Genomic DNA, 26,913 nt, shown 5'->3' on the forward strand with positions numbered 1-26,913 from the left:
GTACCAAATTAAGTATACATGTTAATAGGAACCTGCAAAAGAAACAAGTTTGAAAAAAAAATCTAAACAGCCAACTTTTCATCTTCATGAAATTAAATATCTGAAATATGTGATTTTCAGAGAAATCATTAAACACTAGGTCATGTCCCCTTGAGAAACCACAGCAATCATGCACATGTTTTTTTATGTGAATTGTTTGAAAAAGAGAATCATGCTTGTACATGCATACTATGACTGTGTTTCTCTTTGACTCTCCACCCTGTTATCTTTCAAGCACCCGGTGGGAAATAAATAAAGATAGGCAGCTGGCTTTAACTATATTAACCCTTCCCCCTATGACACACACAAAGATCAAACAAAGAAAGGTTCTGAGATGAGACAATATAATGCGTAACACTAAATGCATAAACCACACATACACACAAAAATCAGAATGTCTTACAAAAACATAATCTATATATACTAAAGAAAATAAAACCTCAAATTATAAAACTTTTCAATTAAGTCACATAAAAAGAAGGAAGAAATTTCTTTTGTTCTTATATCTCTTTTTAATGATGATGATAATACTACCCTGCTCATCTTGAAAATTAAAAAAATAATTCCATCCACAAACGACTAACGTATTTTCTACAGAAAGAACACTCCCCACCATATATACCTTATGTTGACATAGCACTTTGCAACTACAAGCATGTTTTACTTACACTTCTTATCTGATCCCTATGAGCTGGTCTCAAGCTATCTTTTCACCCTCCTCGTCTAATATTCCCCTTCACCTGGCAAATTTATCAGTTCTTTCCTTCATAATTCACTCCCTCCTTCTACACTCCATCCTCAGCCCAGGCCAACTAAATCTCTTTGCTCATCTGTCTCCTTCTCTTGAAATGCCTTTCATTCCACCAATGTCTAATACAAACATAGTTTCTTCCATAAAGTCTTCCCTGATGCTCTCATTTAAAAGTAATCACTTGTCTCTTTGAACTGCTTAGAATATTTAACACCTTCTACCTTGCGGTATATTGCTTTAATATATGCCTTAAACTATCTTCCTGGCATAATAAATTTCATAAGGAAAGAGATTCTCTTATTTATCTTAAGACTTATGGGCATCAAGCAACCCTTAGACACATAAAATTTACTTGTTGAACGAAGGAATAAATTCTAAACAACTCTGCAAATTTAAGGTGTTAAGCTCATTTAACAGATGAGGAAACTGTTTCAGAGAAGTTAAATAATATCTTTAAAGCCAAAACAACTAACTAACTAACAGTGGAGCTGGGATTGAAACCCAGGCGGGCCTTTTGTTTTTTCCACAGTAGCTAGCTTGATAATATATATCTAGGTTTTTAAAATTTTATTATTTCCATATATTCTATATAAGTAGACTGTATTCACCTAAGGAAACAGAACCAGATTAAAATATGATCATAAATTATATCAACACTCTATCATAAACTTAGGGTTGACAATAACTATTAGAGTTGATTTTTAGTAATTGGTGGGAAGAACTCTTACAAATGAAAACACACTGTTAACAGATAAAATTCATATGCTCTCTAAAAGCCATTACAATGTAGGTTATCATTTCATAATATACAACTGATAGTTTTAAGAAGAATGTTTATGAGGAATAATAATAATTAGTTCAGTAAATTATCTCTCAAACATCTGCTATAAGCTTGACAATGTGTTAGGAACTTAAAATGCAACAACACAAAGTCCCTGCAATCAAGAACAGTAAGTATGACAGTGACATAAAGCTTCCTTATTTGGGCATTATTATGATTACTAAAAGTCTGAAATGGAATTTAATGGATATTCAAATAATAACATCTATTTCTAAATCATACAGGTTGATGCAAAAGTAATTGCGGTTTTTGCCTTTAAAAGTAATGGCAACTTTTACACCAACCTAATGTTTCCTTGCAGACTTCACTGAACAAAATTTAACCCTTTATTAATGATTCAGTTATCATTACGAGCACAATTACACAGACCCTTAGGTATACCAAAGTTATCTATCATTAAAAGTCCTTGACTATAAGAAACTTTGAGATTTGTGTCTGTTTTTCTGTGGTCTGTGCATGTGTTTTCTGAGTATCATTAAATTTCATCTTTATCCTTCTCTTCCTGCCACTGAAACTTCCCCAATATTTTTTGAGCCCCTACTATGTTCTAAGCAGTGTTCTAAGTGCTAGAGATACAGGAGAGACAAAAGCCTAGGCATCAAGAAAATTTATATTCCAGTGGGGAAACAGATCACAAGGAATATAAATATATAATGTCACGTAAGCATATGTACTCTGAAGAAAACTAATGTAGGCTCAAGGGACAGAATAGATTATTTTAGTATTGGGTGATCAGGGAACACTTACTAAGAATATAGCATTTGAATAGAGACATGTATGAAGTGAGGGAATAAGCTACGTAGACATTTTGGGGAAGAGCTCTTTAGGCAGCTGCAAAGGCTCTTAGATTAGAATGAGCTTGATGTGTCTAAGAAACACGAACACAAGTGTGGCTGGAAACAAAGTGAAACTAACTGTGGGGGAGGATGACACAATATAGTATCAGAAAGGCCCTCAGAAGTAAGATCCTGTAGGTTCTTGTAGGCAATGCTAAGGGGTTTGAATTTTATTGTAACAGTAACCATGAATCAATTTCGAATGGGAGAGTGACATAATCTAACTTACACTGGAAAAAAACAAAAGATATTAGTAGCTATAAGGAGGCAAAAGTAGATGCAAGGAGACCAAGTCCAGAAGGCTGTTATATACCAAACAAGAAATGGCTGCTTAGACAAGAGTGGCATTGGCCAAGGTGGTGAGTAATAAACACACGTAGAACGTATTTTGAAGATAGACCAACAAGATTTGCTGATGGACTGAAGAAGAAATATGAGATAAAAGAGAAACTAAAAGATTCTGGACTGAGAAATGGATGAAAGGTAATGACAGATAGAAGAGAGAGCATATTTGGCGGTAAAAATCAGGGGATCTTTTGTCCGTGTAAGTTTGCAATGTCTACTAGACACATCCAACTAGCTAAGCTGACATCTTTTAGAAGAGAGGACATACACTTGGGAGTCATTAGCATATAGATGGTATTTATAGCCACAGGCATGGATAAGATTGCCTAGATAGAAAACAAATATAGAAACAGGCGATTGAAGGATTGAGCCTAGCACTATACCACAACATTTTGATGTCACAAAGAAAAGCACAGCTAGCAAAGGAGACTGGGAACAAACTGCCAGTAAAATTTAACAGGAAAACAAGCAGAGTGTGGTTTCTCCAGAAAAACCAATCAAACAAAGAGTTTGAAGAAGTGGTGACTGATAATGTCAAATGCTACTGCGGGGTATGTCAAATGCTTTGCGGAGATTTGGTAAGATTATGCTTCCTTTGCTGTTACATCATTTCTTGATGTTGGGAGTGCAGCTGCTTCTAGGAATCCTTCCTATCTCTTTCTAATTGTTTTTACTTCTATAGAATAGGATATTATATAACCAAGCTTCTTAACTCTATATGTAAAGTAATTGTAAGTAGGTTCTGAAAAGGATGTGAGAGGGACTCCAGTAAGCAAAGTGAATGAACTTCAGTGAATTAATTTTGTAACATTATTTATCTTCATCTATTATCAAGAGTGCCAAGGATTTTGATAAACTCTGAAAAACTAGATAGAAGTTATATATGAAAACTGGAAAATGATGAAGAAAAATAGGTCACACACTAGCAATGTTTTAGAGAATAACCATACCCAAATGGGGAAAAAACTCCAATAAAACAAACAACTAAAAGAAACACACATCATTTATAAGGACAAAAAACTTAGTCCTGATAGATTTATCTTTCAGTAGCTTTGGTAGCTATACACATAATTCCTTAACCGAGGGGCAGAATATGACACAGGTATATTAGTAAGAATAAATTAATTCAAAATTTAAACTACTTACCGGCAAGCACAAGGGTAATATTCAGTACAATGAATATTCCACAAAATAGGCCAACTCTAAAAGTAGTCCATGCTGGTGCAGGCTGTGGATAGAAAAACAGCACTTTGAACATAGGACAAAACACTGATCGTATTTATTATATGCTGTTATAAAATAGTAGAATGAGTCTCAAAGTTCTACCATGAAAATAATACTTTATGTTCTAAATTTTTATAAATCTGAGCCAGTCAATCAGCCTTCATCATACTATAATACAATTCAAGTTGCCAGTTAATTGAGTTCTTTTACAGAAATCTGTGTCATGAAATAAGCAAGATTATAATCTGAGGCATTAAATTATAGTATGTGGATTCTACACTCAAGGAATCAACTAACTGTGGATTTAAAATACTCAGGAACAAAAACCAGTAAAAAAAAAAAAAATAACAAAACACCAGTACAAATAAAAACAATGAGTGTAACAACTATTTACACAGTATTTACATTGTATTATGTTTTCTAAGTAACCCAGAGATCATTTAAAGAATATGAGGATGTGCACATTATATGTAATACTATGCCATTTTATAAAGGACTTGAGTATCCATGGATTTTGATAGCCACAGGATCCTTGAACCAATCTCCAACAGATACTAACGAATTATTCTCTCTCTCTCTCTCTCTCTCTCTCTCTTCCTATCTATCTATATATATATACACACACACACGCTAAGTTTTGTAAATAGGAGAGAGTTAAGATGCAATTACATTTTTATAATGTATATATCTCTAAATTTTTAAAGCCAGTATTACTCAGAGTTTGCACATTTGGTATATCATCTCTAATTACATAATTAGAAACAAGAATGCTTACTTTCTGATAATACTTACTTACATTATTATACTGAGGTCATTTTTTCTTTTTCTGAGACATGGTCTGGCTGTATCACCTAGGCTGGAGTGCAGAGGTGCGATCACAGCTTACTAAAGCCTCGACTTCCCAGACTCAAGCGATTCCCCACTTCAGCCTCCAGAGTAGCTGGGACTACCGTGCGTACCACCACACCCAGCTAAGTTTTATATTTTTTGTAGAGATGGGGTGTCACTGTGTTGCCCAGGCTGGTCTCAAACTCCTGGGCTCAAGCAATGCACCTGCCTTGGCCTCCCAAAGTGCTGGGATTACAGGTGTAAGCCACAGTGCACGGCCCATATTGGGGTAATTTAAACTGAATTTTTCAAGATATACTAGAGGTTCTTAAGAGACTGGTATATCAAAATCTAAAGAGTATGTAATTTAAAAAATATTATTATAATTTAATTTCATATTTAGAAAGTAATTTTTGAAATTCCTGTTTTCTAAAATGAGTAATAGAAAGCACCTAAGACTGTAAATGTAAGGTGATGAAGAACAGAGACAGATAATCTTATAGACTTAAATATTTGCTATGAATGTTATAAAAATTTTTGTTGTTAGAGATGATAGTACATCCCAGATATTTTGTTTCCTAAAAACATTCAAAAACAAAGCGTTGAGATTCCCTATCTTATTATAATTACTTACTAATAGAGTAACAGATTTTAACTGTATTGTTAGTTTCTGACTAAAAGCATCCAAAAGATAGTTATTTGTCTTTTCCAAAGAGAAAAACTTATCTTTAGTTTTAAAAATTGTTTATCATATATACAAAAGAATGTATGTAATTTATTTGGACTGTTAGAATGAATAATACAGTGAACTTATAACTATTATCCATATTTAGAACCTGAACATTTCCATTAACTTTGAAGTCCCTATTCCTCCCTGATCACAAAACCTTCCTACCTCACCAGAGATAACCATTTTCAGGTCTTCTTTAGCTTTACCATCTCTACAGGCATTCCTACACACCTTAATTTTTTGAAATAAATTTTTAAAAGTTTATTCAAAAATAACTGACATAAATAAATTGCACATACTTAAAGTAGAGGATTTGTGTCTTTTCTCTCTGGATGCTTTTAAGATTTTTTCTAGTTATATTCAAGGAGTCTGACAATAATATGCTTATGCTTTTTAAAAACTGCTTTACTGACTAAATTTAAATACAATAAACTGTATATATTCCAAGCGTACAATTTGATGAGTTTTGATACTGTATAAACGTCGACAAAACCATCAGCATAATCAAGACAACGAACATATCCACAACTCCCAAGAATTACCCATGTGCCTTTGTAATCCTTTCCTCCCAGCCTACCCTACCCCACTCTATTCACAAGCAATCACTGATCTGCTTTCTGTCACTATTTATTTGTTTGACGTTTTTTCTGGAGTCTTTGGTTACTGATATCATATAGTAGGTACTCTTTTTTTTCGGCTTTCTTTCTCTCAACATAATTAATTTGAGATTTATCAATCAGTTATTCATTTTTATTGCTGAATAGTTCTTCATTGTATGGATATATCACAAATTGTTTATCCATTCACCTACTGACAGATATTTGGGTTGTTTAGATGCTGTGAACATTTGTGTAGAAGTCTTTATATAAACATATATTTGCATTTCTCTTGGGTAAACACCTAGGAGTGTAATAGCTAGATCATATGGTAGGTGTACACTTTTAAGAAAGAGCTAAACCGTTTTCAAATGTGTTCATTCATTATACATTTTATATTTCACCACAGCGTATTAGAGAGTTCCTATTCCTCCATCATTTAGTACGATTACTCTTTTAACAGAGAATGTATTATCTTACTGTGGTTTTAATTAGCATTTCCATAATGCCTAATGATATTGAGCATTCTGTTACATGCTAATTTGCCACCTGTACCTCTGCGAAGAAATGTTCAGGTCTTTTGCCCATTTATAAAAGTTGGTTGGTTTGTTTTCCTTCTATTGAGTATTGGAGTTCTTTTTATATTCTAAACATAAGTCCTTTAATAGATATGTTTTGTAAATATTTTCTGCTAGTCTCTTGCTTTTCTTTTCAGTCTCTCAATGTATCTTTTGAAGAGTATAAGTTTTTAACTTTGATGAGGTAGTTTTGGTGTCATTTCTAAGAAATCTTTGCATAATCCAAAGTCAGTAGGACTGTCTTCTATATTTTCTTCTAGAAATTTATAGTTTTCAGTTTTCATTTTGGACTATGGTACATTTTAGAACTGTATGGTGTGACGTATGGATGAAAGCTCTTTTTTTTGGTATCTGTAATTCAACTGTTTTGGCATCATTAGTTGAAAACACTATCTTTCTCCATTAATCTGCTTTGTATCTGTATCAAAAATCTGTTGTAATATGTTAGTCTATTTTTGTATACTCTATTCTGGTCCATTGATCTATTTGCCTACTATGACACTATTACCAAACTCTCTTGCTTACCATGGCTTTAATAAGCTTTCATAAGGTAACGTTAATCCCTCAATTTAGTTGTTCCAAAGCTGCTTTGGCTATTCTATCTCGGCTCACTGCAACTTCCACCTCCTGGGTTCAAGTGATTCTTGTCCCTCATCCTCTCAAGTAGCTGGAGTTACAGGCATGTGCCATCAAGCCTGGCTAATTTTTGTATTTTAGTCAAGATGGGGTTTCATCATGTTGGCTAGGCTGGTCTTAAACCCCTGGCCTCAAGTGATCCACCTGCCCTGGCTTCCCAAAGTTCTGGGATTACAGACATGAGCCATTGTGCCTGGCTGCATATACATTTTTAAATCTGCTTACCAATTTTACAAAACAAAACAAAAAAGTCTTCTGAGATTTCTGAGCTGGAATGTATTTTATCTACAGATCACCTCAGCAAGAAACAATGTATCTTCAAAATACTGGGTTTGTGCAATGAACCTATGAACACGGCATCTCTTTCATTCAAGTCTTTAATTTTGCTCAGCAGTGTTTTGTAGTTTTCAATGTAAAGGCCTTACATGTCTTTTGTCAGAATTATAACTAAACATTGTATATTTTGATGGTATTATAAATAGCACTGCTTTAACATTTTTTTATTTCCAATTGTTCTTGCAAGTATGTAGATATACAAATGACTTTTACATATTAGTCTTTTATTTGGAGACCTTGCTAAACTCATGTATTAGTTCTAGTAGCTATTCTACAGATTCACTAGATTTTCTACATAGATCATCAAGTCACTGGCAAAACCCTACTGATTTTACTTCTTCCTTTCTACTCTGAATGCCTTTTATTTCTTTTTTCTTCCCTTACTGCACGGGCTATAACCTCTAGTACAATGTTGAACAGAAGTGTTAAAAGTGAATACCCTTTTTGCCCCAAGTCTTCGGAAAAAAGCATTCAGTGTTTACCATTGAGAAAGATAGTAACTGTAGAGGGTTTTTTTTGGTTTGTTTTTTTTTTTCATAGATGCCTTTCATTAGGTTATGGAAGCTATTTCTGTTACTGATTTCTATTTCACTGTTGTCTGAAAACATACTTTATATGGCTTAGTTCCTTCTGTATTTACTGAGAACTGTTTTATGACACAGAAGATATCACTTAATAAATGCTTTCTTTTCTATAACTACTGTGTAGATATCATTTAATAAATGCTTTTTTGGTATAACTGACGCATTTAGAATGAAGCTATATAGCAATCCAGCATATCTGAAGCCACCATATAATTTTTTTAAAATCACATCTTAAATCATTTGATGACACCAAGAAGTTAGCAGGTCAATAAGAATAAACAAGAGAGAAAATACAGTATAAGAATAGAGAAAGGTGAAAGACCAATAATTCACAATTTACCAATGAAGTAAAATATAGCATATAATATTTAATAAAATAAGTAGCAACTACTTATAAACTATCTGAAAATTTTTTAAGGCAATGAAACCAGCTAAATATTGTGTTGATTATTAAATAGGTGAAATCAAACAAAGTACTGAAAGCAAATACTAACCTGAGCAGCTCCCAAAGGGGGGACACGTAAACGCTTCATAGCCTTTTGTCTGTCACCATCTTCAAGTTCATTGGTCACTACAGCCTAGAAAGACAAATTAAATTTTGGTTAGGTTATATTTAACTTGAGTGATGCACAAATAATTCTGTACCATGTATATATGACACATTCTGATAACTTTTTGGTAAATGTATACTGATAAAGAAAAGGAAAACAAAATCACAAGCAGGGCACATATATTAAAAGCTACCAACAAGTTACAAAATAACAGAAATAAGGAATTGCTTTCCTAAAAACAAAACATGTAACTGAAAATATGTGGTAAATACATGAGATCACCGTACCTCAGTTTCAGAGATAAGCTGGTTGATTTTCTTGCATGTATAAAATGGAGCCACTTCTACGTGAGCCACTCGCCAATCTGCTCCACGAGATGTTTCCAGGATCTTGTCATGCTTTTTAAGGATTTTTCGAAACCCTGTAAAATTCAGATTCTACAAAAAGAAACGAGAAACACAACTATAATTTTCACTACCATCAAAAAAGATGAAAAAGAATAAGCACTAAGCACTGACAGAGCTGGATGGACAAACACTGAGTACTCAAGAAAATGGCAATGCTTTCATAAAAGCGTCTACTACGAAAAGGATGAAACTCTTCTTTTGTATTTCTTTTATTCATTTTAAGATAGTATGCTATTAGTAACACAAAGAAATCCTGAACTATGAACTCTATTATTTCTCTTCCAAGTAAATTAATGAAAGCCCTAAGCTCAAGATGTTTTTGTTTCCAGTTTTGTATGTATAATTATTTTCAAAACAGCTAATTTCTATTATTGTGCTGCTTTTGTCAAAAGAATTATTTTCAGAAAATGTATTGCATTTGCCACGTACTGAACACATTTATTTAGTTCTTTGCCTTTTGAAGGACTGGTATAGAAGTACATATCTCCCCCTGCATACAACCATGCATGTTCCAGTAATGAAAATGGAAGATCATCTAGTGCTCTTAATTTTCATTTTCCTTCCACTGACTCTCGGTTTCGGTATGGGAGTACAAAGAAGAGCAAGTAGAAAGGAAGACGTGATCATACTTAACAGGGTTCACTTTATAACGGGTAGAAGCCTTTCCTTAATTTCTACAATAACAAAATACTATACTTTTCAGCATCTCAAATTCTGGTTTTTTGCCCAGCATGCAAGAAAGCAGAAAACTCAATTTGCAAGGTTAGATGTTTAAACAGAGGTCTCCCAAATTTGCTGATTACATATCCCTAACAGTAAAAAATTGTGCATTCACTCCAAAATAGGCTTTCCTTACTTATTTATTTACCTATTTTCCTCTCATGCTTTAATGTATGATCTTAAAGTCTCTGTGGGGTGCATATATGCATCATGACTTAGAAATAGCTTTTAACCCATCTTCCTTTCTCCTTCATTCTCAAAATAAATGTATTCTTGCAGAAGAGATGACCCACAAAGAATACAAGATAAAGCAGAACTTTTATAATTGTTTTTGTTTTCCCAAGGAGCATTTTATAATGACCTGAACAAAAGTTGTTAACACAATAAAATTTAACAAACATTTTTCCATGTAACACACAAACATAGTTTATGAACTATGAGATGTTAATGTTGTTATACCATTAAAGGAAAGAGAAAATACATTTTGTTTTTGTTTTTTAAATTATACAGCAATGAACAAATCTTAAAGCAAAGGTATTTATGACTATATAAATATATGCAATTATTTTTCTATTAAATTGTTTTCTTACTAGATTTGTCTTCAAATGATAAAATACTAAATCACTAAAGAACAAAGTGGAATTATAGAAAAAAAAGATAAAAATAAGCATATGCATTAACAATTTAAGATTACCGAAGATATGGGACTTTAATTACTTTTTATTTTAAAATTCAAATACTCAAGGTAATACTTTTGTTGCACAACTTTTAGTTTTAATATAGTATATCATCCTATGCTGATCCTAACCACTCATTATAAGTAATAATCACAAGAATAAAATGAGCCGGGCATGGTGGCTCATGCCTGTAATTACAACACTTTGGGAGGCTGAGGCAGGCGGACCACGAGGCCAGGGGTTTGAGACCAGTCTGACCAACATGGTGAAACCTGGTCTCTACTTAAAAATACAAAAATTAGCCAGGCATGGTGGTGCACAACTGTAATCCCACCAACTTGGGAGGCTGAGGCAGGAGAATTACTTGAACGCAGGAGGCAGAGGTTGCAGTGAGCCAAGAGCACACCATTGTACTCCAGTCTAGGCGACAGAGTGAGACTCCATCTCAAAAAAAAAAAAAAAAAAATTAAGGCCGGGCGCGGTGGCTCAAGCCTGTAATCCCAGCACTTTGGGAGGCCGAGGCAAGTGGATCACAAGGTCGAAATCAAGACCATCCTGGTCAACGTGGTGAAACCCCGTCTCTACTAAATATACAAAAAAAAAAATTAGCTGGGCATGGTGGCGCATGCCTGTAATCCCAGCTACTCAGGAGGCTGAGGCAGGAGAATTGCCTGAACCCAGGAGGCGGAGGTTGCGGTGAGCCGAGATCACGCCATTGCACTCCAGCCTGGGTAACGAGAGCGAAACTCCGCCTCAAAAAAAAAAAATTAAAATTAATAATTAATTTAAAAAATAAAATGAAAAAACAGTGCATAAGGTCACTCTAAAGATCAGGGTGATGCTTTTCTCAATAACGTTTTTAAAATGCAATTTTATTGCAGCCCATGGACAAAAAAATTGGAAGGATTCTTTCAGTTGCAAGTTGAAAAGTCAGGGTCTTTGTTTTATTAGTGTCAGCTGCATAAATTATCTGTCTGATAGCTTTTGTAGAAATTTTGCTATTGGTTAGGAAGAATATAAAAGTTCTTACTGGCTGGGAGCATTGGCTCAGGCCTATAATTCCAGCACTTGGGAGGCCAATGCAGGCAGATCACTTTAGATCAGGAGTTCAGAAACAGCCTGGCCAACATGATGAAACCCCATCTCTACTAAAAACAAAAAAATTAGCTGGGCATGGTGGCATGTGCCTGTAGTCTCAGCTACCCAAGAGGCTGAGGCAGGAGAACTGCTTGAACCCAGGAGACAGAGGTTGCAGTGAGCCAAGATTGTGCCATTGCAGGCCAGCCTGGGCAACACAGTGAGACGCTATTTCAAAAAAGGAAAAAAAAAAAAAAAAAGCCCTTACATAGCCAACAGTGGTTGGAGAGACATATTATTTCTATTCATGACTATCAGAGCTGCGTCTAAAAGCAGGAAGCAAACTGTTAGTCCTTGAGTTGTGGGCTACTCCTAAATCCTAAATATTATACAAAAGTTTTTAGAATATGAATCTTCAAAAATAGAAGTCTTATTAACACAGTTTTACTGCCTCTGATGCATGGTTTTTAGCCAATAAGAACCCCAAGAATAACAACATGTTAAGAATTTTTCTGTTTGGAATTGACCTACTGGTATACATTAAGGTATTTCCATTTGTTGAAGCTTCTCATTTACTTAAAGGTGTCATTTTCTACAGTAAGAATCTAAGTACCTGATAGTTCTGCAGCAGGATTAGACTGAGGTAGAACTCGCTGAAGGCCAGTTTAAGATCTTTAATATTCCTATGTTGGACACGTTCCTCATGGGACAAGTGGAAGACTGGCTTTCTGCGTTGTCGCAGCGTGGTAACACCAGTGCTTTCTTTCTGTGCATCCAGCGATGACTGAAGCTCATTTTGAAGTGTAGCAAACCTGCGCTGAGCCTCCGCGAGCTTCTCTATAAGAAGTAAAACAGAACTGTCAATCAGTAAGATAAAAAAGTTTTGACTTGTGAATTTTTAATAATTATTCCCATTTGCTCCCCTAGAATTTCTAGGAAAAAAAAAAAAAAAAAACCTGTTATATGTAATACTTAGAACTTGATAGGAAAAGATACTTTTGTGTAACATACTCCTTTCATTCTACCCCCCACAAAACCTCACGTACCCTTTTTTTTTTTTTTTGGAGACGGAGTTTCGCTCTTGTTACCCAGGCTGGAGTGCAATGGCGCGATCTCGGCTCACCGCAACCTCGGCCTCCTGGGTTCAGGCAATTCTCCCGCCTCAACCTCCCGAGTAGCTGGGATTACAGGCACGCGCCACCATGCCCAGCTAATTTTTTGTATTTTTAGTAGAGACGGGGTTTCACCATGTTGACCAGGATGGTCTCGATCTCTTGACCTCATGATCCACCCGCCTCGGCCTCCCGAAGTGCTGGGATTACAGGCTTGAGCCACCGCGCCTGGCCATACCCTTTCTTTTTATAAATGAATAAATAAAATGTAAAGAGCCACTAAGAGTGAAAATATGAAATGGTATAGACTTTCTGGTATTTGGAAAATAGCTGGCAGTTCTCAAAAGATTAAACATATGATTCAGCAGTTCCATTCATAGGCACATACCTAAGAGCTGAAAACATATGTTCACACAAAAACTTGTATACACAAACTAACTTGCATTTATAATAGCCAGAAAGCGAAAGCAATCCAAATGTCCATCGAAGAACAGATAAACTGTGGTGTACATGCATGTGTGTGTATATAAATACACAATAGAATCAGCCATAAAGAAACTGAAGTACTAATTCATGCTATGACATGGGTGAACTCTGAAGACATTATGTGAAAGAAACCAGACACAAAATACCCAACAGTGTATGATTCCATTTATATGAAATGTCCAGAATCAGGAAATCCACACAGATAGAAAGTAGATTAATGCTTGCCATGGGCTGAGCAGAAGGCGATGGAGAGTGATTGCTAATGGGTATGAGATATATCTCCAGGATGATAAAATTGTTCCAGAATTGGTCATGATGGTTGTACAAACCTTGTGAATAAACTAAAAACATGGAATTACACACTTTAAAGAGATAAATTTTATGGCATATAAATATCTCAATTTTAAAAAGCTATTAAGAAATGTTTCTGGTTATACAGTTAGGTCAGAAACAGGATTAGAATTTCCCACTACACTTCATTACTTTTCCAAGAAAGGTATTACAAGAAGAGATTAAGACTTGCAAATTATGTTGTTAAAAATACTAGGTATATCTAGATATATGTGGTTGTGTCACACATACATTTTAAAATACTACTCTGTAATTTTTCTTCTAAGGTCACAACTTAGTTCATTGGAACCAGCCAGATTTGGGTTCAAATCCTTTCCCCATTAACTAGCTGTATGATTTTAGTCAAGTGTTTTTCCTTTCCTTTTTTTTTTTTTTTAACTCTTCTACACCTTTCACAGATGAAATGGAAATACCAACTCCCTCATAAAGTGGTTGTAAAGATTAAATGAAACATGGAAATGCCAAGAGACACAGCATTCAATAAAGTGATGATAAAAATTATTTAATAACAAAGAATTATTAGCAACGTATTCTTTCTCATAGTTCTCCCACTCCTTGCTTTATCTACTGCTATACTGTCTTGCTGTTGTCTTCACCTAACCTTTAGTATTTGTGTCCTGTCTGGCACTGCTTCATGATTCACTCTCTGTTTCTCCTAGAGAATTTCCTTCTATAGGATGTTTCCAAGATTCATCTCTATCCCTAATCCTTTACACAACCTTCACTTTCTTAACTTTTATAATCTATTTATATCTTGTATTTTCTATGACCTAAGATTGCATTCGAAACTAAAATCGTATTTCTATTCCTCTTTCCAAATAAATTTCATCTATCCATGTGGGTCAACCCATCTGGGACCTACTTTTAGTGCCTAGGGACCACTCTTATGCCTCTCCAACACCGATTATATCCCCCTGAGGGGGCCTAGAAAATACTCCCTTCATTAAGGCATCCAGAATTAAGTTAGTGAGGAGAGCACCTACATCCTTAAAAAACTCTATGTTTATTCTCCAATGAAGGCCAGGAATGGCCATGAGAGATGTAGCCATTGAGATGGGTTCACTGATTGCAATGCATATTCAATGATCCTTGGAACAGAAGGGCCAGATGGCAGCACTTAACCATCAAAACAAGGTGGGTACATTTACCATAAAAGGCAATAGGGAAGATGTTTTTGCCCACAGAGATTTTGGCTGTGGTTAATTGATCATGGTTATCCCTAGGAAAGACAGAAATGGACAACCTAAAAAAAATATTGCTTGATTGATGGAACAGAAAAAAACTCCAGGTCTGGTAGCCAAACATTTGATATTAGTCACTACAACAGAGTCACAACCCCTCACCAGTTTCCATACCTAGGCTATTTCAAATACCCAGAGACCCCTGACTGAAGTGGAAGCTGGGCTCGCTTTTGGATGGTTCCTGCAGCACTGCCACAAGTATATACTGTAGATACTCCTCTAATGCTTCCTCAAAGGGCCTGATGTTTATTTACTAGAGTGAGTGTGCAATGGGGAAAAGGAAATATTCAGACTTTGCAAAGGTTACTAGACACTGGCTTTTGTATATTAGATTTGTATTATTGTATAAGAAATTACCAGACACATAGTGTCTTAAAGAAACCCCATTTATTAGCTCACAGTTTTGTAGGTTAGAAGTCCAAGCATGATGTGTATAGGTTCTCTGTCAGGCTCTCCTAAGGCTAAATGCAAGGTGTCAGCAAGGCTGTTTTCTCAAGCTCACGTTCAAGCTCCCTTGGTTGGAGCAGCATTCAGTTCTTTGTCGTTTTAAGACTGAGGTTCCCATTTCCTTGCTGGCTGTCATCTGTGGTCTGCTTTTAGCTCCTTGAGACTACTCTTCTCCCTATCTTCAAAGTCAGCAATGGAGAAACTTGCTCATTCCTAGTCCCTCTCATGCTTTTAATCTTCTTCCCTAGGAGTGGCAAACTTCTGGAAACTCCAGGCACCGTTGTGGTTCAGCAGTCCAACTACAGATTTATTATATTCATGTGATAGATGAAGTATCAGCCCAGATTAGACCCACAGAAGACCCAGTTGGTCCACAAATTAATCCTATGATTCCTTTCTCAGTTCCAAGATGTATGACTGGAATAGACCTACTAGGCCACTGGTAGATTCCAGTGATTCTGACCCATAGGTAAGAAACATGATGATAGGAAGAAGTTCCTGGAACTTTTCTTTATCAAGATAGAATTGCAGAAATTAGTACAACAATCATAGACTTTAAAGACAAAGGGATAGGATATCTACCACACCTTCTCTTAACTCATTTGTTTATGCAGAAGTTGGATGAATCTTGGCAAATAACAGAATTGGTATAAACTAGGTGGTCTCCATGATGGCAGCTGCTATTCTGGATACAGCATTTTCAATGAGGAAAACCAATATAGCCTCTAGCACCTGGCATGCAGCTACACATCTGATAATGCAGCTACTCACCAGGCAGCGAGACTAGCACTGAATCCCAGATAAGGTACCATTATCCCTTGGGACTGGCCAGCTACCTACTGGCAGATTGTGTTAGACGCCTTCTATTAGGCAGGGGGCAGCAATTTGTCCTCCCTGGAATAAAAGCATTCTTGATACGGATGTACCTCTACTACCCACAATGCTTCTCTAGCACCACCATCACCTGAAATGCCTTATCCACTATCATGGTATTCTATACAAGCTTGCTTCTGATCAAGGAGCTCATTTCACAGCAAACGCAGTAAAAGCAATGGGCTCAAATGGTCTTTCAGTATACACCCAGAAATAGATGGCCTAATAGGAAACCTAATAAATGGTCTAACAGAAAAGTTGGGAGACAAGACTCTGAAAGGATGGGGTTCTGCCTTACAGGATACAATAATGAGACCATATGTCTCCACCATAACCAAAATATCCAGTCTAGGAATCAAGGGGTAGAAGTAGGAGTGGCTCCTCTCAATACTTTAAGTAATAATCCAGTCACATAATTTTTGATTCCCAATCTACGACTTAAACTCTGGCTGCTGGTTAGTTCTCAAGGGCGAAATGCATCCATCAGAGGAAAACAACAATGGTTCCATTGAATTGGAAGATGAAACTGCCACCTGGCCATTTTGTGTTCTTCCTATCAATGAAACAATAGGCAAAGAAGGGGTTTACTGGCTAAAAGTGACCGATCCTGATTACCAAGGGAAAAGTGAGTTGCTGAAACGTAATAGGAGCAACAAGGCCTGGAACCGAAGAGACTCTCTGGAACACCTCTTACTATTTCCATGACCAATAATATTTGTTAATAAAAAACTACAATAGGCCAGGCACACTGGCTCACACCTGTAATCCCAGCACTCTAGGAGGCCGAGGCAGGCAGATCATTTGAGGCCAGGAGCCCAAGATCAGCCTGATCAAAAGGGTAAAACCCTGTCACTACTAAGATTACAAAAATTAGCTAGACGTAGTGGCGCATACCTGTAATCCCAGCTGCTCAGAAGGCTGAGGCACAATAATCTCTTGAACCCAGAAGGTGGAGGTTGCAGTGAGCAGAGATTGTGCCACCACCACACTCCAGCCTGGTTGACAGAGTGAGATTGTATCTCAAAAACAAAAACAAAAAATAAACAACAACAACAACAACAACAAAACTAGAGCAATTAATAAAAGAACTATTAAGGATTCAGATCCTTTGGGAATTAAAGTGAGGTCATCTCACTTAATAACCAGCTGGGGTTCTGGCTGAAGGCAAAGGAAAGACGGAATGGCTCATAGGAAAAGGAAGCAATAGATATCAATTATAACCCCTTGGCCTTTTTATTTTGTCTCTTACACCTCTCAAATTTTCTTTATCGATTTGTGTTGCATTCTGAGTAAATTTTCAGCTCTATCTTCTAGTTTATAAATTGTCCCTTAAACTCTACCTAATCTACAATTTAACTCACCTATTAAGATACTAATTGCTGTAATTATATTTTCATGTTCAAAAGATCTAATTGGTTCTTTAAAAAATATGCCTACTCAATTTTAATGATTTCTTCTTCTTTGTTTATGGTTTTGGTGCTCCCCTTTATGTTTTTAATCATATTAGATATATATTTTTTATTGTTTTCCTGATAATTTTGTATATTTTATGTGTCACTTTGTTGTTTCGAAGTAAGAGATTATTAGGATTTCTTTCTAGTCTTCCATATTGTAAAAAACAGAACAATTCACAGATTTTAAAATCTCTTACTGAAGTGAAGGTAAAAAGAATATCAGGGCTCCTTTTATACATGTTAAGCATTTCTATTGCAAATGTGTTTTTCTTATCATTCTCAAGATCAAAAATAGTATAGATCTTCCCAGTTCTTTCTCGATTCATGATGCCCTTAGTGTTCCAGTAATATTTTCATGATGCTTCTAGGCCAAAAGAAATAATTAATGCTTCTATTTATTAAATAGTCAGATTCAAACAACTTAAGTATTTATGTCGTAACAACTTAGAAGCTATCTGAAAAAATATTACACACAATATGCACACAAACATATAAGGAAATAACACAAGGATTTATCTAAGGGTAACTATAAATTACTCTGCTAACTAAAATCCTCATATAAATTAGCCAGAAGACAGAATATCACATGTAATAAAAATGCTTAACCTTTATTGTTAAAAGATTAGTATATGAATTTGCTAACTGTTTAGTGTCCTTAGTCAGAACTGTCAATACATTTACACTTCTCGTTACATACATATTAAAAATGTAAGAAGCCCAAAAATGAAAATATAGAGGACCTGTTACTTCCTGTGTGCCAACAATAAGTCAAGACACAAATGCCTCTCCATCTGGAAAACTCCATACTCATTTTGCAAGGCTAATCTCAAACCCTGCTTTCTATATAAAGTTTTTCATTTTTCTTTTTGAGACAGAGTCTCACTCCGTCACCAGGCACCAGGCTGGAGTGCAGTGGCGCGACCTCGGCTCACCGCAACCTCTGCCTCCCAGGTTCCAGCAATTCTCCTGCCTCAGCCTCCCTAGTAGCTGGGACCACATGCGCGCACCACCATGCCCAGCTAATTTATTTTTATTTATTTATTTGTTTGTTTGTTTGTTTATTTATTTATTTGAGACAGACTTTTGCTCTTGTTACCCAGGCTGGAGTGCAATGGTGCGACCTCGGCTCACTGCAACCTCCACTTCTTGGGTTCAGGCAATTCTCCTGCCTCAGCCTCCTGAGTAGCTGGGATTACAGGCATGCGCCACCATGCCCAGCTAATTTTTTGTATTTTTAGTAGAGACGGGGTTTCACCATGTTGACCAGGATGGTCTCGATCTCTTGACCTTGTGATCCACCCGCCTCGGCCTCCCAAAGTGCTGGGATTACAGGTGTGAGTCACCGCGCCCAGCATTTTTTTTTTTTTTTTAATTTTTAGTACAGATGGGGTTTCACCATGTTGGCCAGGATGGTCTCGATCTCTTGACCTCGTGATCCGTCCGCCTTGGCCTCTCAAAGTGCAGGGATTACAGGCGTGAGCCACCACGCCTGGCCAAGTTTTTCATGTTTAACAGCTCTCTCAGTCACAAATGAAACTCCCACCTTAGGGCTCTTATGGGACCACATACATACAGTCAAATCACACTGCATGTAATTCTTCATTTATGTTTGCTTCAATGACTGACTAAACTCTAATGGTGACAGTTCTAAAATCTTCATCTTTTTTCATAATAAAAATTTATCCATTTGAGGTATAACTTACCTACCACAGGATTCATCTATTATGAACATACGATTCATTGATTTTCAGTAAATTTGTAGAGTTGTGCAATCATCATCAGAATCCAATTTTAGAACAACATTTCTGTTCACCTCATGTACTGCCATCACAGCCATTAGCTGTCAATCCCCACTTCCACCCCCTACTCCAGGCAACCAATGATCTGTATTCTGTCTCTGTTGATTTGCCTTTTCTGGACATTGTATGTAAAGGAATCATAAAATATGTAACCTTTCATGTCTGTCTGGGTTCTATAATTTGGCTTGATGATTTTGAGGTTAATCCATTTTGTATCATAAGTCTGTTATACTTAGTTCCTTTTATTGCCAAATAGTATTTCATTGTGTGAATATATATTTTGTTTAAATATTCTTTAGTTTGCAGACATTTGAATTGTTTCTAGTTTTTTAAATGATATAAATAATGCTATTAACATTCTCATACAAGTTTTTACATGGACTATCATCATTATCTTCGTACCATAAAAAGCTTGCATATAGTACGCTCAATCCATGTTTCTTGAATAAATGCGTAAAAGTTCTCTCTAGTAATCTACATTCCCATATGGAAATGGAGAAGATATCAACACTTCAAGTAAATTTGCTACTTTCTTTAAAGTAATGATTCTCTTCCTTAGTGGCATAACTATGTAGAAGAGCCTATGAGAATCCCTGGGTAAGGGTAGGGGAATATAAAGCATATACAGCTTGAAAAAATCACATTCAATATTACCACAACTATGGTATGAGATTTTCATATCAGATAGGTATAAATTTAAAAAGCACAAGAAATACTGCTTTCCAACATCAAGTATCCCTATCTATTTTGCAATGACACTTCAGTTTTCTAGAGCCAGAATACCAGAAAGCTCAAACACATGGGAATGCACAAAACCTGGAAAAGGGTGTGTGTATATGTGTGTGTGTGTGTGTGTGTGTGTGTGTGTGTGTGTGTAAAAATGTATACTTTGATCTATGAATGAAAATCTACAAATACACTTATAAAAATAAAAATGAATCTCGGGCCCTTTTGACATGTTAAGCATTTCTACAGCAAACGTGTCTGTCTTATCCTCAAGATCAAAAACAGAACTTCTTGGTTCTTGGTGTAGAACTTCTTGGCTCCTTCTTGGTTGGTTCAGGGTGCACTTTGTATCACAGTAATAGTTTCATGATGCTTCTAGGCCAAAAGAAATACCTAATGCTTCTATTTATTAAGTAGTCGTGTTCAAACAACTTAAGTATTTATGTCCTAACAAGTTAGAAGCTATCTGAAAAAATATTACACACAGTATGTCTAGAGATGGGTTTTCGCCATGTTGGCCAGGCTGGTCTCAAACTCCTGACCTCAGGTGATCCACCTACCTCAGCCTCCCAAAGTGCTGGGATTACAGGTGTGAGCTACCACACCTGGCCAAGTGGCTCCTTTAATTTCATTTCCCCTACTACCCTTCCTACTTCTTTAAACAGTTCTTAAGTAACTGATTCTACTGTAATAAACTCAAGAAAATCATGATGCAGGAAGATAAGTTAAAACACAGGAATTTTAAACAATATACTAACCTATGCCAACTTTCATTAAAAATATATATTTGATCCATATTTTAACACATACATGAGCAAAGAACAAAATGAGCCATTAAGTCATAGTTTAGATACATGCATACTAGACACATGTATCACTTCTGAAATGAAAATTTACTATTTCAGTATAAACGATTCTTATGTTTCATTGCACATATTTGATGGTATAATAATATACAGTGCCAAAAATTCTTTTTGTATAAAAACAGTATAAATTAATAATGAAGAAAAATAAACATACAGCAAGACACTGTAAAACAGGATTATAAGAATAACTGTATAATAAGAATAGCTCTTAGTAACTATTATCCAATTGGCCTTGCATTTATATGAAGCCAGAAAATATTTTACAACCAAGAAATAAGTCTGTTTCTATTATAATTTTCCTACTAATAAAACATCAGTTCAATTACCTTCCTTCTTCCCTCTCACCCTCCTTTCCTTCTTTTTTAGTAAAGAGAAAGCATGTAACACTGCTGTGAGTTCCCAATGAAACTGAAGCCAAAAAAATTCAGCCAGGAAAAAAAGAAATTATTTAAAAATAAAGAAAAAGCATTTAGCTATTTCAAAATTCCAGCCAATAAAAGGGGCTTGACTGTTCTGTGAAATATCAGAAGCAACACATATATTCTTTTTTTTTTTTTAACATTAGGCACATAAACACTGTTTGGAAGCTAAGTATTTTGAATGAAGAGAAAAGGCAAACTGGTTTGGAAAAAGTGAAGTGATCAGTTGGATCAGCTGTCCACTGAAAAAAAGACATTACTGGTCACCACCAAAGGGTTTCCAATTATATAGCCTTCAGGATTGATACTATTTTCAGTGACAGAAGAGACCCAAGAAACTCTACATTAGGAATTAGCAATGTTTTTACCATGAAGGACCCCTCCTTTTCACAATTCCCTTCTCTTCCTATTATCTTCGAATACTGAAAGATTTTATCTATAAATATAAATAAATGTCAATTTTTAATCAGATACATAATAAACAATAAAGACAAACAAAATAACTTACATCAGGTTTTCTGAATATTAAAAATAGCTTCTGATCCTAACATGTGGAACCCTAGAGGGTTGGGAATCAATTTGCTGGTTTTATAAGCAAGTAGCACTGGCAAGAAAAAAATTCCAGATTTTAGCAGCATTCATGCTATATTTTGATTGGCCTTTTTGATGTGATTAGAAACAGACAATATAAAATATGGCAATTTGTTTTGGGACATTTAAAGATTCTAGTCAAAAATATTTCACTTAAAAATGGACCATTTTCAGCTACTCAGGAGGCTGAGGCAGGAGAATTGCCTGAACCCAGGAGGTGGAGGTTGCGGTGAGCCGAGATCACGCCATTGCACTCCAGCCTGGGTAACAAAAGCGAAACTCCATCTCAAAAAAAAAAAAAAAAAAAAAAAAAAAAGGACCATTTTTAGCTATTTAATGTGTGAGATATAAGCGGGTGGAGGTAGGTTATTAAGCTAAACTCACCCCATATTGTTTAGAGTTTTTCTTGTGCCCTAGTGTCTGAGAACTGCAGTCTACAATCTTCTGAGGACAAGGTGGCTAAATAAGGGGAAAAACATACTGTTGAGGACCAGTACCAAATTCCGTTTCTGTCAATCATGTCTTAATATTACCCATCACTTCCTGATCTGGCAAGAGTCAGTCTAGAGACTATCAATTTGTACCTGTGAGGACATCAAGACATGCTTCACTGGCCTTGCCAATACACACACAAAACAGGAAGGCATCAAATCATAGCACCAACATTTTAAGTAGTAGCTAGCCTAAAATTATTTTTGAGAAGTGACCTAACTTACAGAAATCATGTTTTGAACTGAGGGTTGCAACCCAACATGGGGCCATAAAACCAATTTAATGGATCATAATCAGCATTTAAAAAATCAAACAACTGGAAAAACATACAAAACATAATATACTACAAGTACTAAAGATAAGTATTGTTCATACAAACATTTTAAATTATTTAAAGATATTATATAGTCACTCACATATAGATGTATATAAATCTATATTAAAGTATCTGCAGGTGTGTGCTGGGTCATAATGTAGAGTTTTTTTTCTTTTTACTATAACTCAAAATATAAAAATCATCTACTGCCAGATGCAGTGGCTCATGCCTGTAATACCAGCACTTTGGGAGGCTGAGGTGGGTAAATCACCTGAGGTCAGGAAGTTTGAGACCAGGCTGGCCAATATGGTGAAACCCCATCTCCACTCAAAATAAAAATAAAAAATTAGCCAGGTGTGGTGGTGCGCACTTTCAATCCCAGCTACGCTGGAGGCTGACGCAAGAGGATCACTTGAACCTGGGAGGCAGAGGTTGCAGTGAACTGAGATTGTGCCAATGCACTCCATCCTGAACAATAAAGTGAGACCCTGTCTCAAAAAAAAAAAAAAAAGTACTATCAAGAATAGATATTTTTATTCATAAACAAGCATTTTCTATTCTCTGATATAAATCACCTATTTAGAGTTGAGCTTAGAAACCCCTCTTTTTCAAAAAATATCATAGTAAAAGAAAAAAGCTAATAAACATTATTTTGTATATTCATAATTTACAGCCTTACTCTTTCTCAATAACTTCCAATACGCTTTCTCAATCTAAATATTTCTTTCATTGCAAATGCCCTCCTTTTTTAGTCTCCTCCTCCTCCTTCTACCTGGTCTTCTCTATCTACATTGTTGATTCCTCTTTATCTTTCTATCTCCTAATTATAGAAATAATCTTTCTCCTTGGGAACATTGCAATCCCTTTTTCCCTTGCAGGAAATCTACCTGCTTGCATGGTTTTAAATAATATTTATATTTTGTCTCTGCCTTCTAGGTGCCCGTAACCTGGTGAAACAGACAGGCATATATGCCATGTTCTTTCACGGCTCTTGCTTGTGCATAAACTGTTCCCTCTGCCCAAGGAAAAAGCCCAGCTACAAATGAAAGACGATGAGGAGGATATAAAGTTAAGATATTTGCTTGCTCATTTATTTTTTGTTTGAAGGGAATGACTTGCTAAGGACACTGAATCAGTAAAAAGGGAAGTTAAATACATGTATTTAGTAATTCGTAGAGGAAATAATTACTGGAGCAAGGTCTTGAAGAGCTAAAATTTAGTCAGTAATTGTAAAGATCTGCCATGGAATAAAGAGGGATATCTCTTCTACAAAGATTGGAGGAAAACAAATAATAATGAAAATGTCTATTAGGCATTTGGGGGAGAAGTACAGATATAATACCATATATCTGCATGGTATTAAATCAACAGATGATGGCCTTTATTTTTGTTTGTAAAGCAGGGAGTATAATGAGCACAATGGGGAAGACGGTGCGGTTAGAAAATTCTGGAGAATGATATAAGGTTTACAAAAGCACTTTGGAGCATGAAAACGGATACCGATAGTTAAGGGTGCAACAATGAATTTATTCTGTTCCAATTTCTTCTGCTGTTGTCCTACACACCCTGTGGGGTAGGCATAAAGAACGTAAAGGGTGAACTGGTTGAGTTTTACTAGGTAGATGCAACATAAGGTAGTGAGGGTAAAGGGATTAAAAACACAGGGATCAAAATGGTTAAAATAATTGACAGAGAAGAAAATAATTATGGCTGGGTGTGGTGGCCACACCTATAATACCAGCACTTAGGAAACAGAGGAAAGAAGATAGGTTGAGCCCAGGAATTCAATACCTTCCTGGGCAGCATAGCAAGACCCCATTCTCCACAAAAAGAAAAAAATATGACGAAAAGGAAAAAAGTAGGAAATAATTCTAAGAGGTGTATGATAAACTGAAATAAAATGGAAGAGTCAAGAAACTAGAGTTCTGTGAGATGGAAAAACAGACGTTAAAGGAGTAGGGAAGTAAGCTAAAAGGCTGGGACACATGGTCACAGACTCATAATAGGTTTCAGTATTTTAGAGGAGAGGAATTCTGGGTGATGGGTATGGCTATGTGTGTATGTGGCTAAAGTACAGTGTAACTGAAAATGACTGCCCACGAGGACAATAAAACCATCCGGCATGATATGAAAAATTAAGATAGAGATTTATTTAGGCTGAAAGCCAGGAGTCTAAGTTCACAGTGAGCAACCAAGAGGTCAGTAGATGCCAACAAATAGGAGTGGCAGAAATGGAATATTCTATACAATACTGATGCTAAGAAGAAGATCCACTTTTATAGAAATACACAGAAATACTGATTTGGAGGAACAATGGTATTTTACAGAAATACACAGATACACTGATTTGGAGGAACAATGGTAGCTAAGGGAATGTTGGACTCCGTCTCTCATCTTCTGACAGCTTTTTGTCACTGACTCTTTTTACCTTTTTCCATCTCCTGTCTCACAATACTCTATAAAAGGAATGATCAGCCTCTAGCTGAAGGGGCTGCTGAAAAAGGACATGAGTAAGATGCTTCCAGAAGTCATGGAAAAGCCAGGAAAAAAATCATCCGAAGAACAAACTAGTAAAGTCATGAAACTATTCGGCTTTAAACTAATCCACACTAATATCTGCTTTATGATTATGCTAGTTATAAGATTATGGTATTTCCAAAGTCTTTCCCAAGAGATGAGTATATTCTCAATAGCAGGCATGTAATTTGCAGATTAAATAAGAAAAGGAAAAAATGAGTAATTTTATATTTTTGATACTGAATAAAATTACAAACTAAAACTTTTTTTTTGTTTATCAATTACTGCTCAGGGAATAGATATAATACATTCAACAGGACAGGTATTCCAGTTATTAGGTTGTAAGCTTGGCAGTGTAACAGGGACTATGTGTAAGATTTCCGGAGTCTAGATCAAACATCCTTCTGAATCTAACTCACTTTGGGCTGATTCTGTACTCATCAAACTATCTGATTATTAACTAGGTCTCACAGGACTCTTGATGTCTAAGGTAGTGCTCTAGATAGTTTCCAAAATTTTTCCCTATAAAGACATTGTTTTACTAATGCATATTATGTAAATTACAACATACATGTATAAAAAACAAAATTCAAAAGAGTCAGACATAAATATATAGAAGTTCCAATATTTTCTTCTCACATTTGAGTGGCATAATCTGGAATTCAGTGCTTTAGAGAAATAGGTATGAGTATTCTAGGTATTGAAAAGGTATAAAACTGTCATCACTGATAAGCTGGAACTGTGTAATTCATCTCTGGCTAAAATGATAAACTCAAGTTTCTGACTCCTTAACCTTTGCACTGGGCCACAGTGAAGCTCTACCAAGGTACTGCCTCTATTCAATGAAATCCCGATATCCTTTCGACTGCAAGAGAGATTCTAGGCAATGACCACAGAAAGCTTAAACAATGAGAAACCAGATGTGTTCTTATCAAGAGAATATATCTTAAGTGCTGTATAGTAAGGAAAACAAGACTCAATTAAAAATGTTGACCAGAAGTTTAAATAATGATATAGTACAATTTCTCCACCCTTGGCAGCAAAAAAAAAAAAAAAAAAAAAAGTCTCTTACTCACCTGAATAAAATGTATTGATTTTGGCAAGTTCTTTTTCACAGGTTTGGAAAAATTTCTCTTCAAACTTGGCAAAATACCTTTTTACTGTGTCCTCATCTGTAACTGAAAGACAGGAAAACAATATTTAAATTTAATGTCCAAAGGCCAATTGAGAAAACTTAGGAAACAAAAACTAAGGAACTTTTTGAGTTTTTAAAATGACAACTTTATATGTATGTCTCTGAAAAAATGAATTGTGAACCATATTAAGAAAAGACTAATCAGAGACTTCTTCAGGCTGGGTACAGTGGCTCATGCCTATAATCCCAGTACTTCAGGAGGCCGAGGTGGGCAAATCACTTGAAGTCAGGAGTTCGAGACCAGTCTGGCCAATGTGGCAAAGTCCCACCTC

At 35.7% G+C, this 26,913-nt stretch overlaps 1 protein-coding gene across 2 annotated transcripts in view; it reads right to left on the minus strand.

Annotated features, from left to right (window-relative positions):
- Positions 1–26,913, minus strand: part of XPR1 (xenotropic and polytropic retrovirus receptor 1) — a 229,403-nt gene that overhangs the window by 68,071 nt on the left and 134,419 nt on the right. The window contains exons 3-7 of one of the 2 annotated variants that reach the window (XM_039460260.2): positions 26,523–26,624; positions 12,370–12,593; positions 9,163–9,312; positions 8,819–8,902; positions 3,959–4,040 (exon numbers count right to left, since the gene is read on the minus strand). In XM_039460260.2, coding sequence (XP_039316194.1) covers positions 3,959–4,040; positions 8,819–8,902; positions 9,163–9,312; positions 12,370–12,593; positions 26,523–26,624 — 642 coding nt within the window. The remainder of the gene's footprint in view (positions 1–3,958; positions 4,041–8,818; positions 8,903–9,162; positions 9,313–12,369; positions 12,594–26,522; positions 26,625–26,913) is intronic. The other variant, XM_074389577.1, reaches the window with a different exon arrangement.

This window comes from Saimiri boliviensis, chromosome 19 (genome assembly GCF_048565385.1).
Source record: "Saimiri boliviensis isolate mSaiBol1 chromosome 19, mSaiBol1.pri, whole genome shotgun sequence".
NCBI lineage: Eukaryota > Metazoa > Chordata > Mammalia > Primates > Cebidae > Saimiri > Saimiri boliviensis.